This window comes from Cyprinodon tularosa, unplaced genomic scaffold, assembly GCF_016077235.1.
Source record: "Cyprinodon tularosa strain WSP-4 unplaced genomic scaffold, ASM1607723v1 ctg513, whole genome shotgun sequence".
Taxonomy (NCBI): Eukaryota; Metazoa; Chordata; class Actinopteri; order Cyprinodontiformes; family Cyprinodontidae; genus Cyprinodon; species Cyprinodon tularosa.
In genome coordinates this window covers 666629-682974 of record NW_024039245.1, presented here as the reverse complement: position 1 = coordinate 682974, position 16346 = coordinate 666629, and the positions used below count along the sequence as shown (strand labels likewise).

General features: G+C 38.6%; 2 protein-coding genes across 2 annotated transcripts; one reads left to right on the top strand and one right to left on the bottom strand.

Moving 5' to 3' along the window:
- The first annotated feature begins 3324 nt into the window (after nt 1–3324).
- On the top strand, nt 3325–10878 carry LOC119795513 (taste receptor type 1 member 1). Its single transcript, XM_038303552.1, has 6 exons — nt 3325–3554; nt 3638–3926; nt 6727–7491; nt 7568–7786; nt 8109–8232; nt 9580–10878. Exons 1-6 carry the CDS (start codon nt 3373–3375, stop codon nt 10503–10505), a joined length of 2505 nt encoding a protein of 834 aa, XP_038159480.1. The 5' UTR covers nt 3325–3372; the 3' UTR covers nt 10506–10878.
- Nucleotides 10879–15143: 4265 nt separating this feature from the next.
- On the bottom strand, nt 15144–16285 carry her12 (hairy-related 12). The gene is made up of 2 exons (XM_038303568.1): nt 16131–16285; nt 15144–16045 (listed from the first exon to the last, which is right to left on the bottom strand). Exons 1-2 carry the CDS (start codon nt 16197–16199, stop codon nt 15644–15646), a joined length of 471 nt encoding a protein of 156 aa, XP_038159496.1. The 5' UTR covers nt 16200–16285; the 3' UTR covers nt 15144–15643.
- Between the last annotated feature and the right edge of the window lie 61 nt (nt 16286–16346).

The window sequence follows — 16346 nt, the reverse complement described above, 5'->3', positions numbered from 1 at the left end:
GCAAAAGTGCACAAAAGATGCATTTCAGGATCACCTAATTTTAAGTAAAATAGCTTAATATGAACAAATTCAAGAGAGAATGACATCCAAGATCAATTACACATAAAAAAAAAAGAGCTGGCTGTTTAGCCAATCAAATGGCCTGTACTTAAACAGCACTTTTTTCAAGTCAGAGGACTTGACCAAAGCACTTCACTGCAGACAGTTGTATACTGGCACCACTGGGTCCTATGACCACCATCAGTAGGCAATGCTGGTGGAGTGTCTTGCCCAAGGACACATCAACACTGAAAGCCTTAGCCAGGGCTTGAACCGACAACCATCCGGTTGCAGGGCACACTCAATCATCCGACACTACTGTTGCCCCATATATTTGAATGTTTGAAAAACGTAACACCCTGTAATGTTTGGGGAGAACATTGAAGAAACAAATTACACTTTAATTCCCCCTAAAGTCAGGAGTACAATCAGTAGTAAACGTTTTTTAGCTTTGTTCTTAGGTAGCAGGGCGATTGTTGTGTTTTTGTGGGGTTTTTTCAGATCACAGATTGTACTCAAGAAAAGAAAAAAGAAAAGAATTGACAATATTAGAGAGGACAGATATTTACCTGAAGTCTTTCTGGGAGTTTCTAAAAAAGCAATGGCAAGAACATGGTTTAGAGCTGATTTACCAACGCAAAGATTGAACGAGGTGAATAAACCATAAATCAGGCTTAAATTTGACTCAAAGAGGTTTTCGCTCAGTTTTTCTGAAGAGGTTTTGTCTCCTATCCAGGAGTCTTTGTTGGAAATAGGTGCTGAAATGTCTTCAGGAAAATTTTGTGAAAGTCTGGTTGCCTATAATTTCAGCTTGTTTGTGGTTTCCAAAAAATATTTAACAAAATCTGTTATTCCATAGAATGAAAACATATTTTTATGCTTTTACTTAAAACTGACATGGATTGAATAAAAAGCAGTTGCTTGTCTTTTCAGCGTTATCACATATCACTGTGTTTGGACAGATGAGCTGATTTTCATAAATATTTGCCTCCTCGATACTGTGGCTGAAAAGAAGCACACTATCCCAGTCAAAACAATGGGTTTTGGATTTGAGCACAGGTAATCATCAGGGAGATTTTAAACCAATGCAAAAAGCGTGTAAGTAATCTGAGGCTGCAATATTAACCAAAATGCAAACAGGGCTAAGCCTCTGCATTCAGTTTTTATATGGTGTCTTTTTTTTTTCTTTTACCAATATATTTTTATTGAGATTTTTCATTTTGAAAATACGAACATGTCATTATCTGAACAAGTTCTCTTTGAAGTTCTGACATGGCAGCAATTTTTTTACTACTCTAGGAGAAGAAGAAAAAACACACACACACACACAGCTTCTCAAAAACGGGAGTATGTAAGAAAGTACTAATTGATCAGATATGGATATACATATCTATACAACATGGCACACCACAGGTTCCAGTAAATTATAACTCAAACAAACCTTCAGTCAAGTTTAAGTCCTTAATAAAATTAATGAAAGGCCCCCAAATCCTCTCAAAAAGATTATGTTTGGATATGCTGTCTTTTTAATTTTAAGAAACATGACGGCAGAAATGTAGCCCAGACACAAGGGAACATTCAATTAGAGGATTGCAAAAAAAAAAAAGTGCCAGGGTTTGTGTTTGCCTGAACAAGAATAATTTACAACATTCTCAGTTTAACATAATGTAAACATTAAAACTCTCAGATTTTCTATGATGTTTAATGGGTTTTCAAGTTGGCAGATGTCTGTCACGTCAAAGTGTTGTATCACCGTTTTTAAGTCGATGCAAACAGCTGGTTTTCCTCAGATAGAAAACTTTGAACCAATATGACTGTATTATTTTGGTTGAATTGTCTCTGTAAAGTGCTTAGAGATGACGTGTTGTGAGATTGAATTGGAGCAGAGCATACGTATCCACTGATAATAAACACAACTAAACTTTCTGGGTTAGGACCACAACCTGGGGCATATATGCATTCTGCTTTCATCACACTCCTCCCAAAGTCCAAATAACATGACTGTCATTTAGTCCTTTTCTAATGCATTTAGACATGAGTGTGTGTGTTCAGTAGCGTTTACAGCCTTGTACCTGTGATGAACTGATGACCTATACTGGGTTTAAACCACCTGTGGATCTATGGTGTATCACACACACACACACACACACACACACACACAGCTTTGTTTTCGTGACATATGGGGATATTTCATTGACTTGCATTCATTTTATATGGCCTAACCCAGACCCCTACCCTTTTACCCTAACCCTAACTATTACCAAGATGTACTTAATCCTAACCTAAACTGAATTCACAACTTAGTCCTACACCTAACCCCAACTCAAAGAACAGAACTACCATATAGGGACCAGTTTAATGTCCCCATATGTACCTGTAAGTCCTCGCATGTAGGATATTTTTCAAAATACTTCCCTCACACACACATAAGAATGGCTCTAAAAGATACCTAAAGAAACACAGAGATCTTAGTCCAGAGGAGCTCAGTTGCAACAAAGATGAGAAGGACCTTCAAGCTTCCAGACATCTAATAGAGGACCTGACCTGGAGCTGAACAGCCGCCACCCCACCCAGAGTAACCAGTGGTGAATGAGAGAAGAGTATTTATTAGGGCTGAAACAATTAATCAGATCAACCATGATTAATTGATTATTGAAATAATCGTCAACGAATTTAGTAATCGATTAATCGTTAACTGGACTATAGAGACTTTAAAAGATGCCTTTAGCTGCCAGAATGACCCACTTAGAGCCATAAATATATGAATATTGTAAAAATATAAATAAATATTTAGCATTTAAGATAAAAAAGGTATTTTTCATGTGTCAAAAAGTCTTCTTTAAGGAACCTTTGGATATCTGATTATTAATATATTAATCGAAAAAATATTAAGACTAATCAATTTTCAATATAATTGTTAGTTGCAGCACTAGTATTTAAAAATAAAGATGTAGATTTAACATTTCTAGCTGTTTTCTGCCCTTAAATGGGTCAGACAAGTTGCTCTTTCCCCCCAAATTGAAAACTAGAATCGGTAAAGTGAAAAAAAGCCGGTGTGACTCCTCCATATGGTGAAAGTGGATCAAATTCTTTCTTTTTTTTACTTTACCTTAATGAAGCTCATTTTCATGGGGGGAAACGCTACAGTCACACAAGCAAATTCATCATGCAAATACGCTTCGTTGAACCAGCATTCCCTTGAAAGATGCAAAGTATTCCTCCCTGTCATTGGAAACTTCTCCCTTCTGAGCAGACCCTTCTTAACGAGCCCTGCTTTATTTTCCCTGAGTACATGAACTTTGCCAGCAGATCTATTTGAGCTGAACTTCCATTATGCTTACTACGTTACTTTTCTCAGAGTGGCTGATGCTGCAATTAGCTGCTGGGCAGTTAGATTACACCTCTCAGGCAGAAGGGATGCAGATCCAGGGAGATTATTCCTTGGCTGGACTCTTTCCCCTCCACTACACTGATGTAGATGCTGGTGGTCTTCCTGCTTTGGTTCCATGTAATCAGTAAGCTGATGTTATTAATATCAGTCTTTCCTTACTGCATACAGTTGTTTTTGTTATCACTGTTATTTTTCCACACCTTTCAGAGGAAGAATCAACAAACACGGGTTTCACTTGTTGCAAGCCATGAGATTTGCAGTAGAGGAAATCAACAACGGAACAGGTCCATTGCATCTGCTACCAGGGATAAAGCTGGGTTATCAGATGTACGACATCTGCTCTAACCCGGCCAGTGTCCTGGCCACGCTGGACCTGCTGGAGCAACAGTACCAAAGCTCCAGCAACACTCAGAAAGCTGTTGGTGTTATTGGGCCAGATAGCAGCAGCAAGAGTTTCACCCCTGCAGCTCTGCTGGGAGCTTATGTGATTCCACAGGTAGGAGGCTTGGTTCCCTTAAACGTACAAAATTCAAAGGCCCCCACTCTTGTAAAAAATATATCTTTTTTTTTTCCAACTTACTAATCTGTTAGTGCTGGAGATAGGCACCAGCACCCCTCGCGACCCCACTCGGGACAAGCGTGTAAAGAAAATGGATGGATGGATGGATAATCTGTTAGTTGTTTTAATGTTTCATATCCTAAAACATTTTGTTTTTACGTGTTTTAAACAGTAAAAATAGGTTTGTTATGCAGATTTCATTTATTGCACAGAAACAAGCTTTCTGGTTTTTGCACCTATATATAAAAATGGTGGGACATTCTCCATCAAGAATTTGTGGTGGACATCAGAATATGTAGCAGGTTCATTATGAAAGTAGCCCCTGACTGTTGTAGCCTCACCACTGAACATACCTGTTGGGATGAAGCCCATTTTAATTAGATGTTGTAATAATATTTTATAATTGTCATAATATTTTTCCCCGAAGTCTTCTAGATTGTAAAGACATTTTTTGGTAAATGTGAGAAAGGATTCTGTGCTTATTTTGGGCAGCAGAGATTTTTCACATTCATATTTTTTTTCCCAAGTCTCTTCTTTGTAATTATTATCATCATGAACAAGAACACGGATATTTTCTAAGGCAAGGGAGCTCTATAGAGCTTTAGATGTTCTGGGTTTTTGATAACCTGGAGGAGTCATCATTGTGCTCGAGGAGTAATTTTGGAGAGATCAGTGAACTTTAAAAGGTTTACCTATTTCTCATATTTCTTTATTTGTTGATGACTTGACTCTGTGGGTTCACTGAAACCCCTAACCCTTAGAAATTGCTTCGTAAATCCTCCCTAGAATAATGTCTGTTTTTACATCTCTTTAGACTGAAGCAGGAAAATATGTCAGCCTCCTTCATGCTGACAACATGAATTATAAGGTTAATCACTGTTAGTCAAGATGTAACAGCAGGATTGATTTACTGAAATACAGTTTTTTGGAATAGCTTTTCCCATGGTCAACAGTATTTTATGTCAAAGTTGATGGATTTTTTGTGCATCCAAATGCAGAACTGAAGAGGCGGAGAGGATTTATTGCAAAATTCAATGAAGAAGTAAAAATACAAAACCCATAGTCCAGAATCAATGGACAGAAACTCAGGGACCAGAAAATTAGGAGACACTAGAGATGAATAGTGCAAAGGAATGACTAGGATCCAGCAATGCGTAACTGTACAGGAGGCTTATATATGGGAGACAGAAACAGTTGGAGGACTAATTAGCTGTTAGGGAGCTCAGTGTAGACAGAAGTAAAGGTCCTTCTCAAAATATTAGCATATTGTGATAAAGTTCATTATTTTCCATAATGTACTGATAAAACTTGAACATTAATATATTTTAGATTCATTCTCTAACTAAAATATTTCGGGTCTTTTATTGTCTTAATACGGATCATTTTGGCATACAGCTCATGAAAACCCCAAATTCCTATCTCACAAATTAGCATATCGTGAAAAAGGTCTCTAAACGAGCTATGCACTAATCATCTGAATCAACAAATTAACTCTAAACACCTGCAAAAGATTCGTGGGGCCTTTAAACCTCCCAGCCTGGTTCATCACTCAAAACCCCAATCATGGGTAAGCCTGCCGACCTGACTGCTGTCCAGAAGGCCATCACTGACGCCCTCAAGCAAGAGGGTATGAGACAGAGAGATATTTCTGAATGAATAGACTGTTCCCAGGACCAGTGTCAACTACCCACAGTCAGTGATGGTCTGGGGTGGCATGTCAGCTGCTGGTGTTGGTCCACTGTATTTTTTTTATCAAGGGAAGGGTCAATGCAGCTATCAGGAGATTTTGGAGCACTTCATTCCATCTGCTGAAAAGCTTTATGGAGATGAAGATTTCATTTTTCAGCACAACCTGGCACCTGCTCACAGTGCCAAAACCACTGGGAAATGGTTTACTGACCATTGTATCACTGTGCTCAATTGGCCTGCCAACTCTCCTGACCTGAACCCCATAGAGAATCTCTGCAATATTGTGAAGAGAAAGTTGAGAGACGCAAGACCGAAAACACTGTGGATGAGCTAAAGGCCACTATCGTAGCATCCTGGGCCTCCATAACACCTCAGCAGTGCCACAGGCTGATTGCCTCCATGCCACGCCGCATTGAAGCAGTCATTCCTGCAAAAGGGTTCCTGACCAAGTATTGAGTGCATGACTGTACATAATTATTTGAAGGTTTACTTTTTTGTATTAAGAACACTTTTCTTTCATTGGTTGGATTAAATATGCTAATTTTATGCTAATATTTTGAGAAGGACCTATAAATAGAAGGAGTTAAGGGGAAAGGAAAGGACACTAGGGGGCAGCAAAGAATAACCAGGGGAAACAGGAGCTAAAGGTACCTAGAAAGAACTTAAATAAGGCTAAAGGGGAATAAAACTAATGACTACAAAATAGGGAATGACCAAGGGGAAAACTACAAGAGAAGAGGAGGGACTGAAAATAACCAAGGCTATGGAAAACATGACCTAAGAATAAATAACTAACTGAAATTAGAGCAAAACTAAATGCAAAAAATTATTTAGATCTAGACAACACAGAACAAAACAAAGCATACTTGAGAACCAAAACAGTAAAAACTCAACAGAAACAAAAGGTCCAGAAAGTAAGATCATAACATTTTGTATGTTCTCTGGTTATCTTAGTATAGTTAAGATGTTTAATGATATGAAGTTTTGACACATGTCCCTACTTAAAATGATGTAAAATAATTTCTCACACTCTGGTTGCCTACTGTAGATTTCATATGAAGCATCAAATGAAATGCTGAGCAACAAGAACATGTATCCAGCGTTCTTCCGCACAATTCCAAGCGATAAGAACCAGGTGGCAGCTATGATCCAACTGCTGGTTCGTTTCAACTGGAGGTGGATAGCTCTTTTAGGCAGCGACAATGATTACGGCCTGCAGGGTATGCAGAGCCTGTCAGAGCAAGCCTCTCAGTATGGGATCTGCATCCCATACCAAGGAGTCATCCCCACTGCTTCTGACAACACAGTTCAGATCATGAGGAACATGGTGGACAATGTACTGAAAACCAAAGTGAACACCATTGTGGTGTTTTCAAGCAAGACAAGGTTCCATGGCTTCCTCCCGTATGTCCTGGAGAGAAATATAACAGGAAAGGTGTGGATCGGGACGGAGGACTGGTCACCTTCCACTCTAATATCTGGGATTCCTGGGATCCAGAGCATCGGGACTGTGATCGGCATCTCTGTCAAAGATGCTTCCATTTCTGGGTTTGACCTTTTCCAGAAGAATATGGTTGATGCTTCAATGCAGCACGCCCAGGATGACACCAATGTAAGCATTAGCAGTGATAACAGCTGTCTGCAGAGCAGAGACCTGTACTCCATCGCCAAGAACAACTTCTCCATGGATAAATACGACATCACCTCCTCCTTCAACGTCTATAAGGCAGTGTATGCTTTAGCTAAGGCTCTGCATCAGGCGCTTGATTGTGACTCAGGAGAGTGCAGCAAGAGAAGTGTGACTCCACCAGAGGTATGCCTCAGCAAGCACTTCTTTAATAGAGATTTCTTCATCAGCTAGTAAACAACATATTTTTCCTTCTCTCCAGCTTCTGCCACTGCTCAGAAAGGTTCGGTTTTCTCTCAGCAACTCTTCTGTGTACTTTGACGTGAACGGTGACCCACCCACTGGGTATGATATCATCTCCTGGGTTTGGAGGGGCACGGAGTGGTCTCTCAGAGTGGTGGGCTCCTTCTCGCCGGATCCCATCACCCTCACAATAGATGCTGATCTGATTGAGTGGCACAGCAAGGGAGACTCGGAATCAGTATGGCCAGTTCTGTTTCATCTTTTTTTGTTAAAATCTTAATCATTTAGTTATGATGACACCTTGTTGTAATGGCATCATTAGCAATACTAAATTAACTGTACCTCCTAGTACCTTCTCACCTTCTTTGTTCTTCCGAAAAGAATCACATTTTTTAAAAGAAAATGCATGTTTTATTAAACCTTTAGATTTGACCTAAGTAGCAGTTTCTTTCTGCATCCTTTATGCATTTAGTTCTATCTCTTTTAATTTACATTTCTTAACCATATTAATTATTACCTGCTGTGTTTTGTTTTATTCTCTTTTCTTTCAAACCCTGCAGGAGGTACCTAAGTCCCTCTGCTCTCCACCTTGCCCAACAGGCCACAAGAAACTGCAGACGGGTCAACATCCTTGCTGCTTTGACTGCCAGCCCTGCCCCTCAGCCACATTCCTCAATAAAAGCAGTAAATAGTCGATTAATAGGCTCATAGCACTAAAACAATATACAAAACCTTAGATGGGATGTTTGCAGGTTAAATAAAGCAGAAAACGTGCACTGAATATGGTATAATATTCTGCTGTATAATGCTGTTTGCAGTCTCATTAAATATAATGAATAGAAAAGGACCCAGTGGCATCAGTTGGCCTGAACATTTTTTTTTACATTTAATAGAGAATAATATAAAATTATACTTGATGTAGAATCATGCTAGAGAAAACAGAATTTAAAGCCAATTTAGTTACTAATATGACAAAGAATATTAAATTTTTTCGGTTTCAGTATTATTTATTTGGACTTTACTTGCAAATATATTTATCAAAGTCTTTGCTTTGCATGTATGATGACTTGGCCAAACATCAGTGATCTAGTACTTTTGATGAGGGATATCAAGATGAGGTGTTGTTGCAAATTTGATAACTTAATGTACAAGATCCTATCAGACAGACTATGATAACAACAAAATTACATCAAAATGAATTAATTATATCATAATAGTGATAATATTACATCAAATATAAATAACCTAAATCTACCATTGAATTTCATAGGAAAAAAGGATTTGAATTAATTCATATTTCTGTGTAACTGGACAAGATCTGAACCTTTCTGCCTTGAGAACTTCCTGTATGACTTCTACCCATTTGGCAAAAATTGTAGCCAGTCATAAATTAGTTTTCTCGTCTAACAGCCAGCAGTTACAGTTTATGCGTCACTTAAATAAACCACATATTTTTCCTTCTTCAAACTATAACAAAAAAATAACAAATATGTTAAAGAAATATAGAATATTGCGGTTAATTTTGTTGACAGAGAAAAAATACATGTAAAAATGACTTGACATCACTAGATATATGTTTTGTTTTTCCCTTTTTTTGTTTTTTTTCTTTCTAAAAACGGGAAAGAACGTAAAATAATTGTAACAAACATTTACAAATAATCAAGATGGTTCTATTAGTGAACCACATTTCTGCAAGAGTAAAAACATTAGAATGAGGTAAAAGTTAGCAACTCAAGCAATGTTGACCCCAATTAATTATTTGTACTTTAACTACAGCCTAAAAGCTGAAAGTTACTGTAAATTAGTAATTGTATTGTGCGTTTAAGACCAATAGATGGCGCAAGTCAATTCAAACGCCATATTCTGACAGTAGAGATCTGTTTAAGGAAAATTCTACTCATGGGAGGTCACTCAAAAAACTGATTAAAAAAATGAAGGCAATGATAATTGTTAGTATGTGCCTGTGTGACTAAACTACAACATTTCTCGTTCAGTTTTTTCCTTTTCTTTGTTTTTTCTTGTTTCTGTCAGAGCCAACAGAATGTCAGGCCTGCCTGCCGGAGCAGTGGGCTCCTCCATCCAGTGAGGAGTGTCTCAAAAGGACTGTGATACTGCTGGAGTGGGACCACCCTCTCTCCATAGCTCTCCTCTTCTTTCTGGGCACCTGCCTCCTTCTGACCTTCAGCACCGCCATAATCCATTTGGTCAACCTCAACACGCCAGTGGCCAAGTCTGCGGGGGGCCGCACCTGCCTCCTGATGCTGGCAGCCCTCACCGTCGCCGCCCTCAGCACTTTGTGCCATTTTGGCCGGCCGTCCCCCCTGGCCTGCATCCTAAAGCAGCCTCTGTTCACCATCAGCTTCGCTGTGTGTTTGGCCTGCATCACGGTTCGATCCCTCCAGGTTGTTTGCATCTTTAAATTTTCTTCCAAGCTTCCGCCGGCTTATGACAAATGGATGAAAAAACGGGGTCCAGAGGTCACCATCTTCCTGGTATCTGTCACGATGTTGTTCATCTCTGTGCTCCGGGTATCCCTGGACACTCCGCAGCCTTCACAGGACCTCCAGTTCTACCATGATAAAATTGTGAAGGAATGCAGTAAAACCCTCTCAATCGGCTCAGGCATTGAGCTGGCCTATGTCTCTCTCCTCAGTGTCCTCTGCTTTGCTTTCAGTTACATGGGGAAGGACCTTCCAGCCAACTATAATGAGGCAAAGTGTGTCACCTTCAGCCTGATGGTGTACATGATCTCCTGGATAAGCTTTTTCACCCTCTACCTCATCAACAGAGAAACCTTCACCATGGCTGCGCAGGTGTTTGCCACGCTCTTCAGTGTCCTGGCCTTCCTGGCTGGATACTTTCTTCCCAAAATGTACATTATCGTTCTGAGACCACAAATGAACACCACTGCACATTTCCAGAACTGCATTCAGATGTATACCATGGCCAAAAAATGAAGGTTTTAAGCATCAAAAACTACTTAATTTTGTTTTAAATGTAACATTACAACAAGGAATTCCTACCTGTTTTATTTTGATGTGATTTGCTAGACAAGGAATCTGCAACCTGCAGTTCTGGAGCCACAAATGGCTCTTAGGACCCCTAACCTATTTTATCAGTTGTTAAATTCATACCATACTGTTCTTTCGTTATTTTGTGTTCTTTTGAGTAGAATCCTTTAAAAACCACAGGTTATATAGAACAAATAGAATATAGAACAAATAGTAATTTTTCTATTTTCTTTTTCTGTTGCCACGTGTAAAAATAATCCTCAGTAGAGAAACATAATGAGAAAGAGAACGTGCTGAGATGAGATCAGTGAAGTTAAATATGGTCATAAAATGTGTGGAATTTTTTTGTTGTTGTCTTATTTGAGAACATAAATGGGAAGAAATCGGAATATCTTGGATTTGCTGATCCTACAGATGAAGGAAGGAAGGAAGGAAGGAAGGAAGGAAGGAAGGAAGGAAGGAAGGAAGGAAGGAAGGAAGGAAGGAAGGAAGGAAGGAAGGAAGGAAGGAAGGAAGGAAGGAAGGACATATCTACCAAATAATCTGGCACTGTCTGTCTGCCAAGGAGCTGTATTTAACTGCAGGGGAAACAGGTGTATGGCATGAGTTTGATGTTGCAGAACAGCAGTGCATGTTCTCGACTGCAGAGACTGTTAGTTTTATTTACCTAGTCTGATGTGATCCTAGTTTTACATATTTACTAATGTTCACCTGCTGATGATGCTGATGATCAATTTTCAGTTTGCTGAGTTCTGAGGAAAGTTGGTTTCTCTACACTTTATTTAGTGATAAAACAATATACAAAGTAAAACATTAAAAAAATATTATAAACATGTATCCATTTTCCTTCCAGCTCACAATAATGTACTACTCTTTGGTGATCTAACACATCAAATTGCATTAAAAATTGTAGTTTGTTGTTGCAGTTCGCAAGGTGTGATAAGACCTTACAAATGTTACAAATTTGACAAAGATCCAAGGAGTATGAATACAACTGTTATACGTTTTAAAAACTCCACACAGTTCGGAAAGTCCTTCCTATTTGGCAGCTTTGACAAGAAAAGTGATGTTTTCCATGTTCCAATTATGAGTGCAAGCTGGTTCCAAAAGCGAAGTCTATAAACTGCAGCATGGCGTCACTCATGATTTAAAATACATGCTAAATCTACCTCTGGACGTGTGTGTGGGTGAGTGTGTGTGTGTGCGCTGTTGGCTGCTGTTTGTGAGGAGAGAGAGATGAAAGGACCCTTTGTAACCAGGAGGTCAGCACTATTGACCAGTAGATGTGTGAGTAGAGTCCGGGCTCAGCTTTCCCACAGTCTGTCTGTCCACTCGCAGCCAAAGACCCTCCGTCAACAATCGAAGTGTGCCACGGCTGAACAAGCAGGAGTTTTATTGTGGCAGCGCATAAAGGCCAAAGCAACGGCTGGAGTTCAGAAGTCTTATTCACATTTGATTCTGCTTCTATAACTGAAGAAAGGAACAAAACAAAAAAGACTACCGTAAATACAGTAAATTTTGATTCTTCTTCAAACTCATGTATCTAAATGTTTATATCCACAGAAAAAAAAACATTAATTTTAAATAAAAAAAAAAATCTTCTAATCAAAGTGAATTTCTTCTGCATTAAGTTATCATAGAAATATAAAAAATATTTTATCTATGGATTTATTTAAGAAAAAAATAATTTATAGCAGCAACAAATCAGTGATTTTAATCTTTCTTTTAACAGCTTCTCACTGGATGACACTGATCTATTAAGCTCTCTTTACTTATTCCCCAGACACCTATGAAGAGGCGAGGTGGTCTCTATTCCTCTGGGTGGCTGCTGAGAGTCAGATAAGCAGCAGATTCTGATGAGAGGTGGAATGCTTATCACTATCGCTCTGATTCATTTAATTGGAATGGTTTTATCTCTGCTGGTCACCTTGATTTGGGATTTCTGGTGTTTCAAGCCAAAGCTTTTCCAAAGCACTGCATGGCTTTGTTATGGTAATATACAGTAAATGAGGAACAGGTCCTCCAGGGACACAAGGTCAGATGTTATAAAGCCTAGATATGCACCTCACAGCAGTTCTCTGTCCAACACACCAGGATGTCAGAGAAAGTGAACATCAGCTTTGCAAAAATGATTCTTTCAGATTTATTTAAGCCCAAGTTTGTTTATTGTAGACATTTTATTGGTATCCCCAGATCTTTTGTTAAAAAGTTGGTGACTTTACTGCAGAGTTGCTTTCACACATTGCATTATGTTTTAGCAATCATTGTTAGACTTTTAAAACTTATTAAAGACATTTTTGTTATCATTATAGAGAGTAATTTATCACAGATACATGAAAATCATTTCATATTCCTAATCGTCTGATTCTTTTTCACTTACAGCTGTTTTATCTCTGCAAAGGTAGATAAGGGAAATAGGTCAGCAGAGTCACACAGACTTCAGATTATGAGAGAGAATATATTTCATCAAACAAATCACATTCTGGGCTTAAGAATATCTTAATTTCGCTTAATTTAACTAATTTCATCTTATTACTTTCTTTATGAACACTTGGAATGATTGCACCTTACTCAGGTCATTCAACAGGACACACATTCTTCTTCTGTAAAAGACTCATAATAGATTATCTAATCTGTAGATTATCTTGTCCAATTTTTTTTTTAAGACTTTACTTTTGTTGTTAAGAAGGACTGTTTTGCCTATAGTTTGTGATTGCTAATAGCAATGTCAAAGGTTTGGAATCACCAAGTCACTTATTCATTGGTTCATGTTGAATAAATAGGCAGTTATTGTTCAAATAAAGAAATAAATGATTAGATGTAATATAGAGAGACTGATTGCTGTGACGTTGGTCTGCTTTATATGTTTGTGTGTTTCATTGTTATCCATTGAGTTGGTATCAAGCTTTTAACTGTAGGTCTTTTTAAAATATGCCAGAAAACATCGCTTTTTGTGGAATATTTTTTTTTAATTTCTGCTTTTATTTTTAAATCAGAACACAGCTTGCCTCTTTTATTTGCAGCAATAGTAACAGTGTAAAAAAATACTAGGAATGATTTTACATGTACCGCTGTGACATAATCCAATCCCATGACAATGCAGAAAACCTTCTGCTTCAGTTTGCTTTAGGAGTTAGCTCTAGAGACAGAAGAACATTAGCTTGTGTCTTGGGGAACCAAGTCTGTAATGACGCTCTGGTGCTTCAGAGATTTATGTCATTCACTATAAAAACACTCTCACATAAAGTTAGGAAGAGCAGCAGGCCCACATCACCACTGGTCCTCCATCATACTTAACAGTAGGCATGAGTTTGGAAAGATTCAACTTTACTGGACTTCTCCAAAATGGAGTTCTGAAGTTTTTTTTTTCCTAATCTCCCATAAAACCCTGTAAATGGTTGTAAGTTAATTGTGGTCTCACTGTTTCACTGTGTACCAGAGGAAAGCAGGCAGCTGTTCAGCACTATTTTAATGTTCATAGAAACTTTATACAGTTGAGTGGAGAAAGGAATGTTTTAGTTGTATCTAAATTGGAGGTATTGTGGAGGCTATTAATATTTGTAAAGAACTGATATGGCAATTATTTTCTTTAAGATAGATTTATGGAAATGTAATAAAAGCAATTATGCTTTGTTGGATATGAGTGACAAATTATTGCTGCAAAATGTCTTGGCTACAATTTAAAGTTTTTAGAAATGAAATCATATGGAGGCATTTTAAGCATTTCATGGAGATTATTGAGCATAGTTTAATCCATTATTTCAAAATACAAAAAGAATATTACCATAAGTGCAAACTTTGTGCAGGCAAAGCAAGGTGAGCATTTCAGAGAAAAGCAGCAAATAAGCAACTGGAAAACCTCTGGAGGTACAATTTAGATCCACAGTTCAGGCGAGTGAACTAGAAGGAACGACTAAGATTTAATTCACTCCATAAATCTAACCTTTACAGAAAGGTGGCAGAAAAGAAGAAAACTAGAAGGAGCATTAGAAGCATTGAAATGAGAAACAAGTTATTCATGCCCTAGTGAACTAAAATGGAGCTTTTTAGTTTTCTACCTGTGGCAGAAATCTAACTCCTGAATATATCATCCCTACCCTAAAATCCAGTGGTGGCGGCATCATGCTGTGGGAACCTTTTTTTCTCTGTAGCAACAAAACAGCCCTGTTATTAAATCTGATGGAGGCTGTAGGCAACTTGAAAAAAATGATATTAGTAAGGAAAACCAAACCCCCTAACATGCATCTGCTTAATGTTGGTGTATCACATAAAATCCCAACAAGGTACTAAAGTTGGAAGTTGAGACAAAAATATTGTAAGCAAAACATCTGAGAAGTATGAGTGCTTTTAAATGAACCCTGTAAGGTTACTGTATTATTTATGCATAACAGGCCCCCTCTTATGTGAAGCACCTGTAAAATAAAGCAGGGTAAAGCAAAAAGTAGGATGAAATAGAACCATTTAACGAACATATTGGGATTTTTAAATACCTTCTAAGTACAGTGTTTATGTATGTTTTTTGTAAATATAGCATAATGTGTGTTACTTTATGATTCAAAGATTCTCCACTCAGATAGAAAATACTCTTTTTGAAGTGATTGCATTCTTTATTATTAATTGTCATACAAGCTTTAGAAAAATTAACAAAAAAAAGCCTGAAACCTAAAGGAAAACATAAACACCAACATGCAAATCATAAATCATTAGATACATCCATTTGTGTGCAGAAGCATGTAGAAAATAGGCTCAGACATAAAAGATTGGCATATATAGTTTAAACAGAAGAGAAATATTCTCAACCAAGGCTGTCAGAAACATATACTGTCACATAAAGCAGACCCAAGATAAACTCCACCGGAGTAAACGTTCACATCATTTGACAAAAAAACTATCATCACTGAAATCCTCAGATTTTAACACCGAGAAAAACAAATGATTTCATAACATGGAGCGCATGGCTTTTACTTGTCCATCAATGTGATGAGACAATAAGTGAACCCACACTGAATGAGCAGGATGGAAATATATTTCCTACATATTGAGGGAGAGAATGATTCCCCCTCAGGTGTCAAAGAGTAGAGTGTCTACCATGGCCTCCACACAGAGCCTCTGCTGCTGCTGCTGTCCAGCTGTGTGCTGGGTCTGAGCGGGAAGCAGCTGCTGGCTCTCTGTGTCTGATGGGCAGTAGAGTCTTGATGCTGAAGGATCGGCTGAGGTCCAGCAGAGGCCTTTGTGGCTGATCCAACAGATAGCAAATGCACAGAGTCCCTCAGGCAGTGGGGGTAACTCTGGCTGAAGTCTCCCTGACAGAAGCCCGACTGCAGCTGCTGCTTCAGGAAGCTCACTGTCATCTCCAGGATGTCGGCTTTCTCCAGCTTGGAGTTGGGCTCCTGCTTGTGGAACTCCTTCTCCAGGATGACTTTGAGCTGCTCGATGCAGGTGTTGATACGGTCCCTGCGCATTTTCTCCACTATAGGCTTTCTTAACTAAGGAAGAAACAGCAGAAAGATAAGTAACCTACTTTCCCACTCTATGTGCTTTCAGAATCCCAAAAAATATGTTTATACTCACTTTGATGTTGTCTCTCTCAGACATCCTCAGCTGATGAACAGAGGAGTAGCTGTTGGGGCAGGGGGACATGTCTGTGCTAGTAAACTGATACGCTTCTCGCAGGCAACTCTCTTAGCTCTAATGTCTCTGGAGGAGCTGCTCCAGCTTTTATACTGCCTCATTAACATAACAAAGCCATGTGGCTCAGGCCGGGCAGGGGTTCCCACACTCCGACCA

Bases quoted from the DNA above. Each gene is read 5' to 3' on its own strand.
- LOC119795513 (XM_038303552.1), top strand. From the start codon at position 3,373: ATGCTTACTACGTTACTTTTCTCAGAGTGGCTGATGCTGCAATTAGCT. The intron at 3,555-3,637 runs GTAAGCTGATGT...CACACCTTTCAG, and splicing joins GCTTTGGTTCCATGTAATCA to AGGAAGAATCAACAAACACG. The intron at 8,233-9,579 runs GTAAATAGTCGA...TGTTTCTGTCAG, and splicing joins CACATTCCTCAATAAAAGCA to AGCCAACAGAATGTCAGGCC.
- her12 (XM_038303568.1), bottom strand. From the start codon at position 16,199: ATGTCCCCCTGCCCCAACAGCTACTCCTCTGTTCATCAGCTGAGGATG. The intron at 16,046-16,130 runs GTGAGTATAAAC...TTTCTTCCTTAG, and splicing joins CTGAGAGAGACAACATCAAA to TTAAGAAAGCCTATAGTGGA.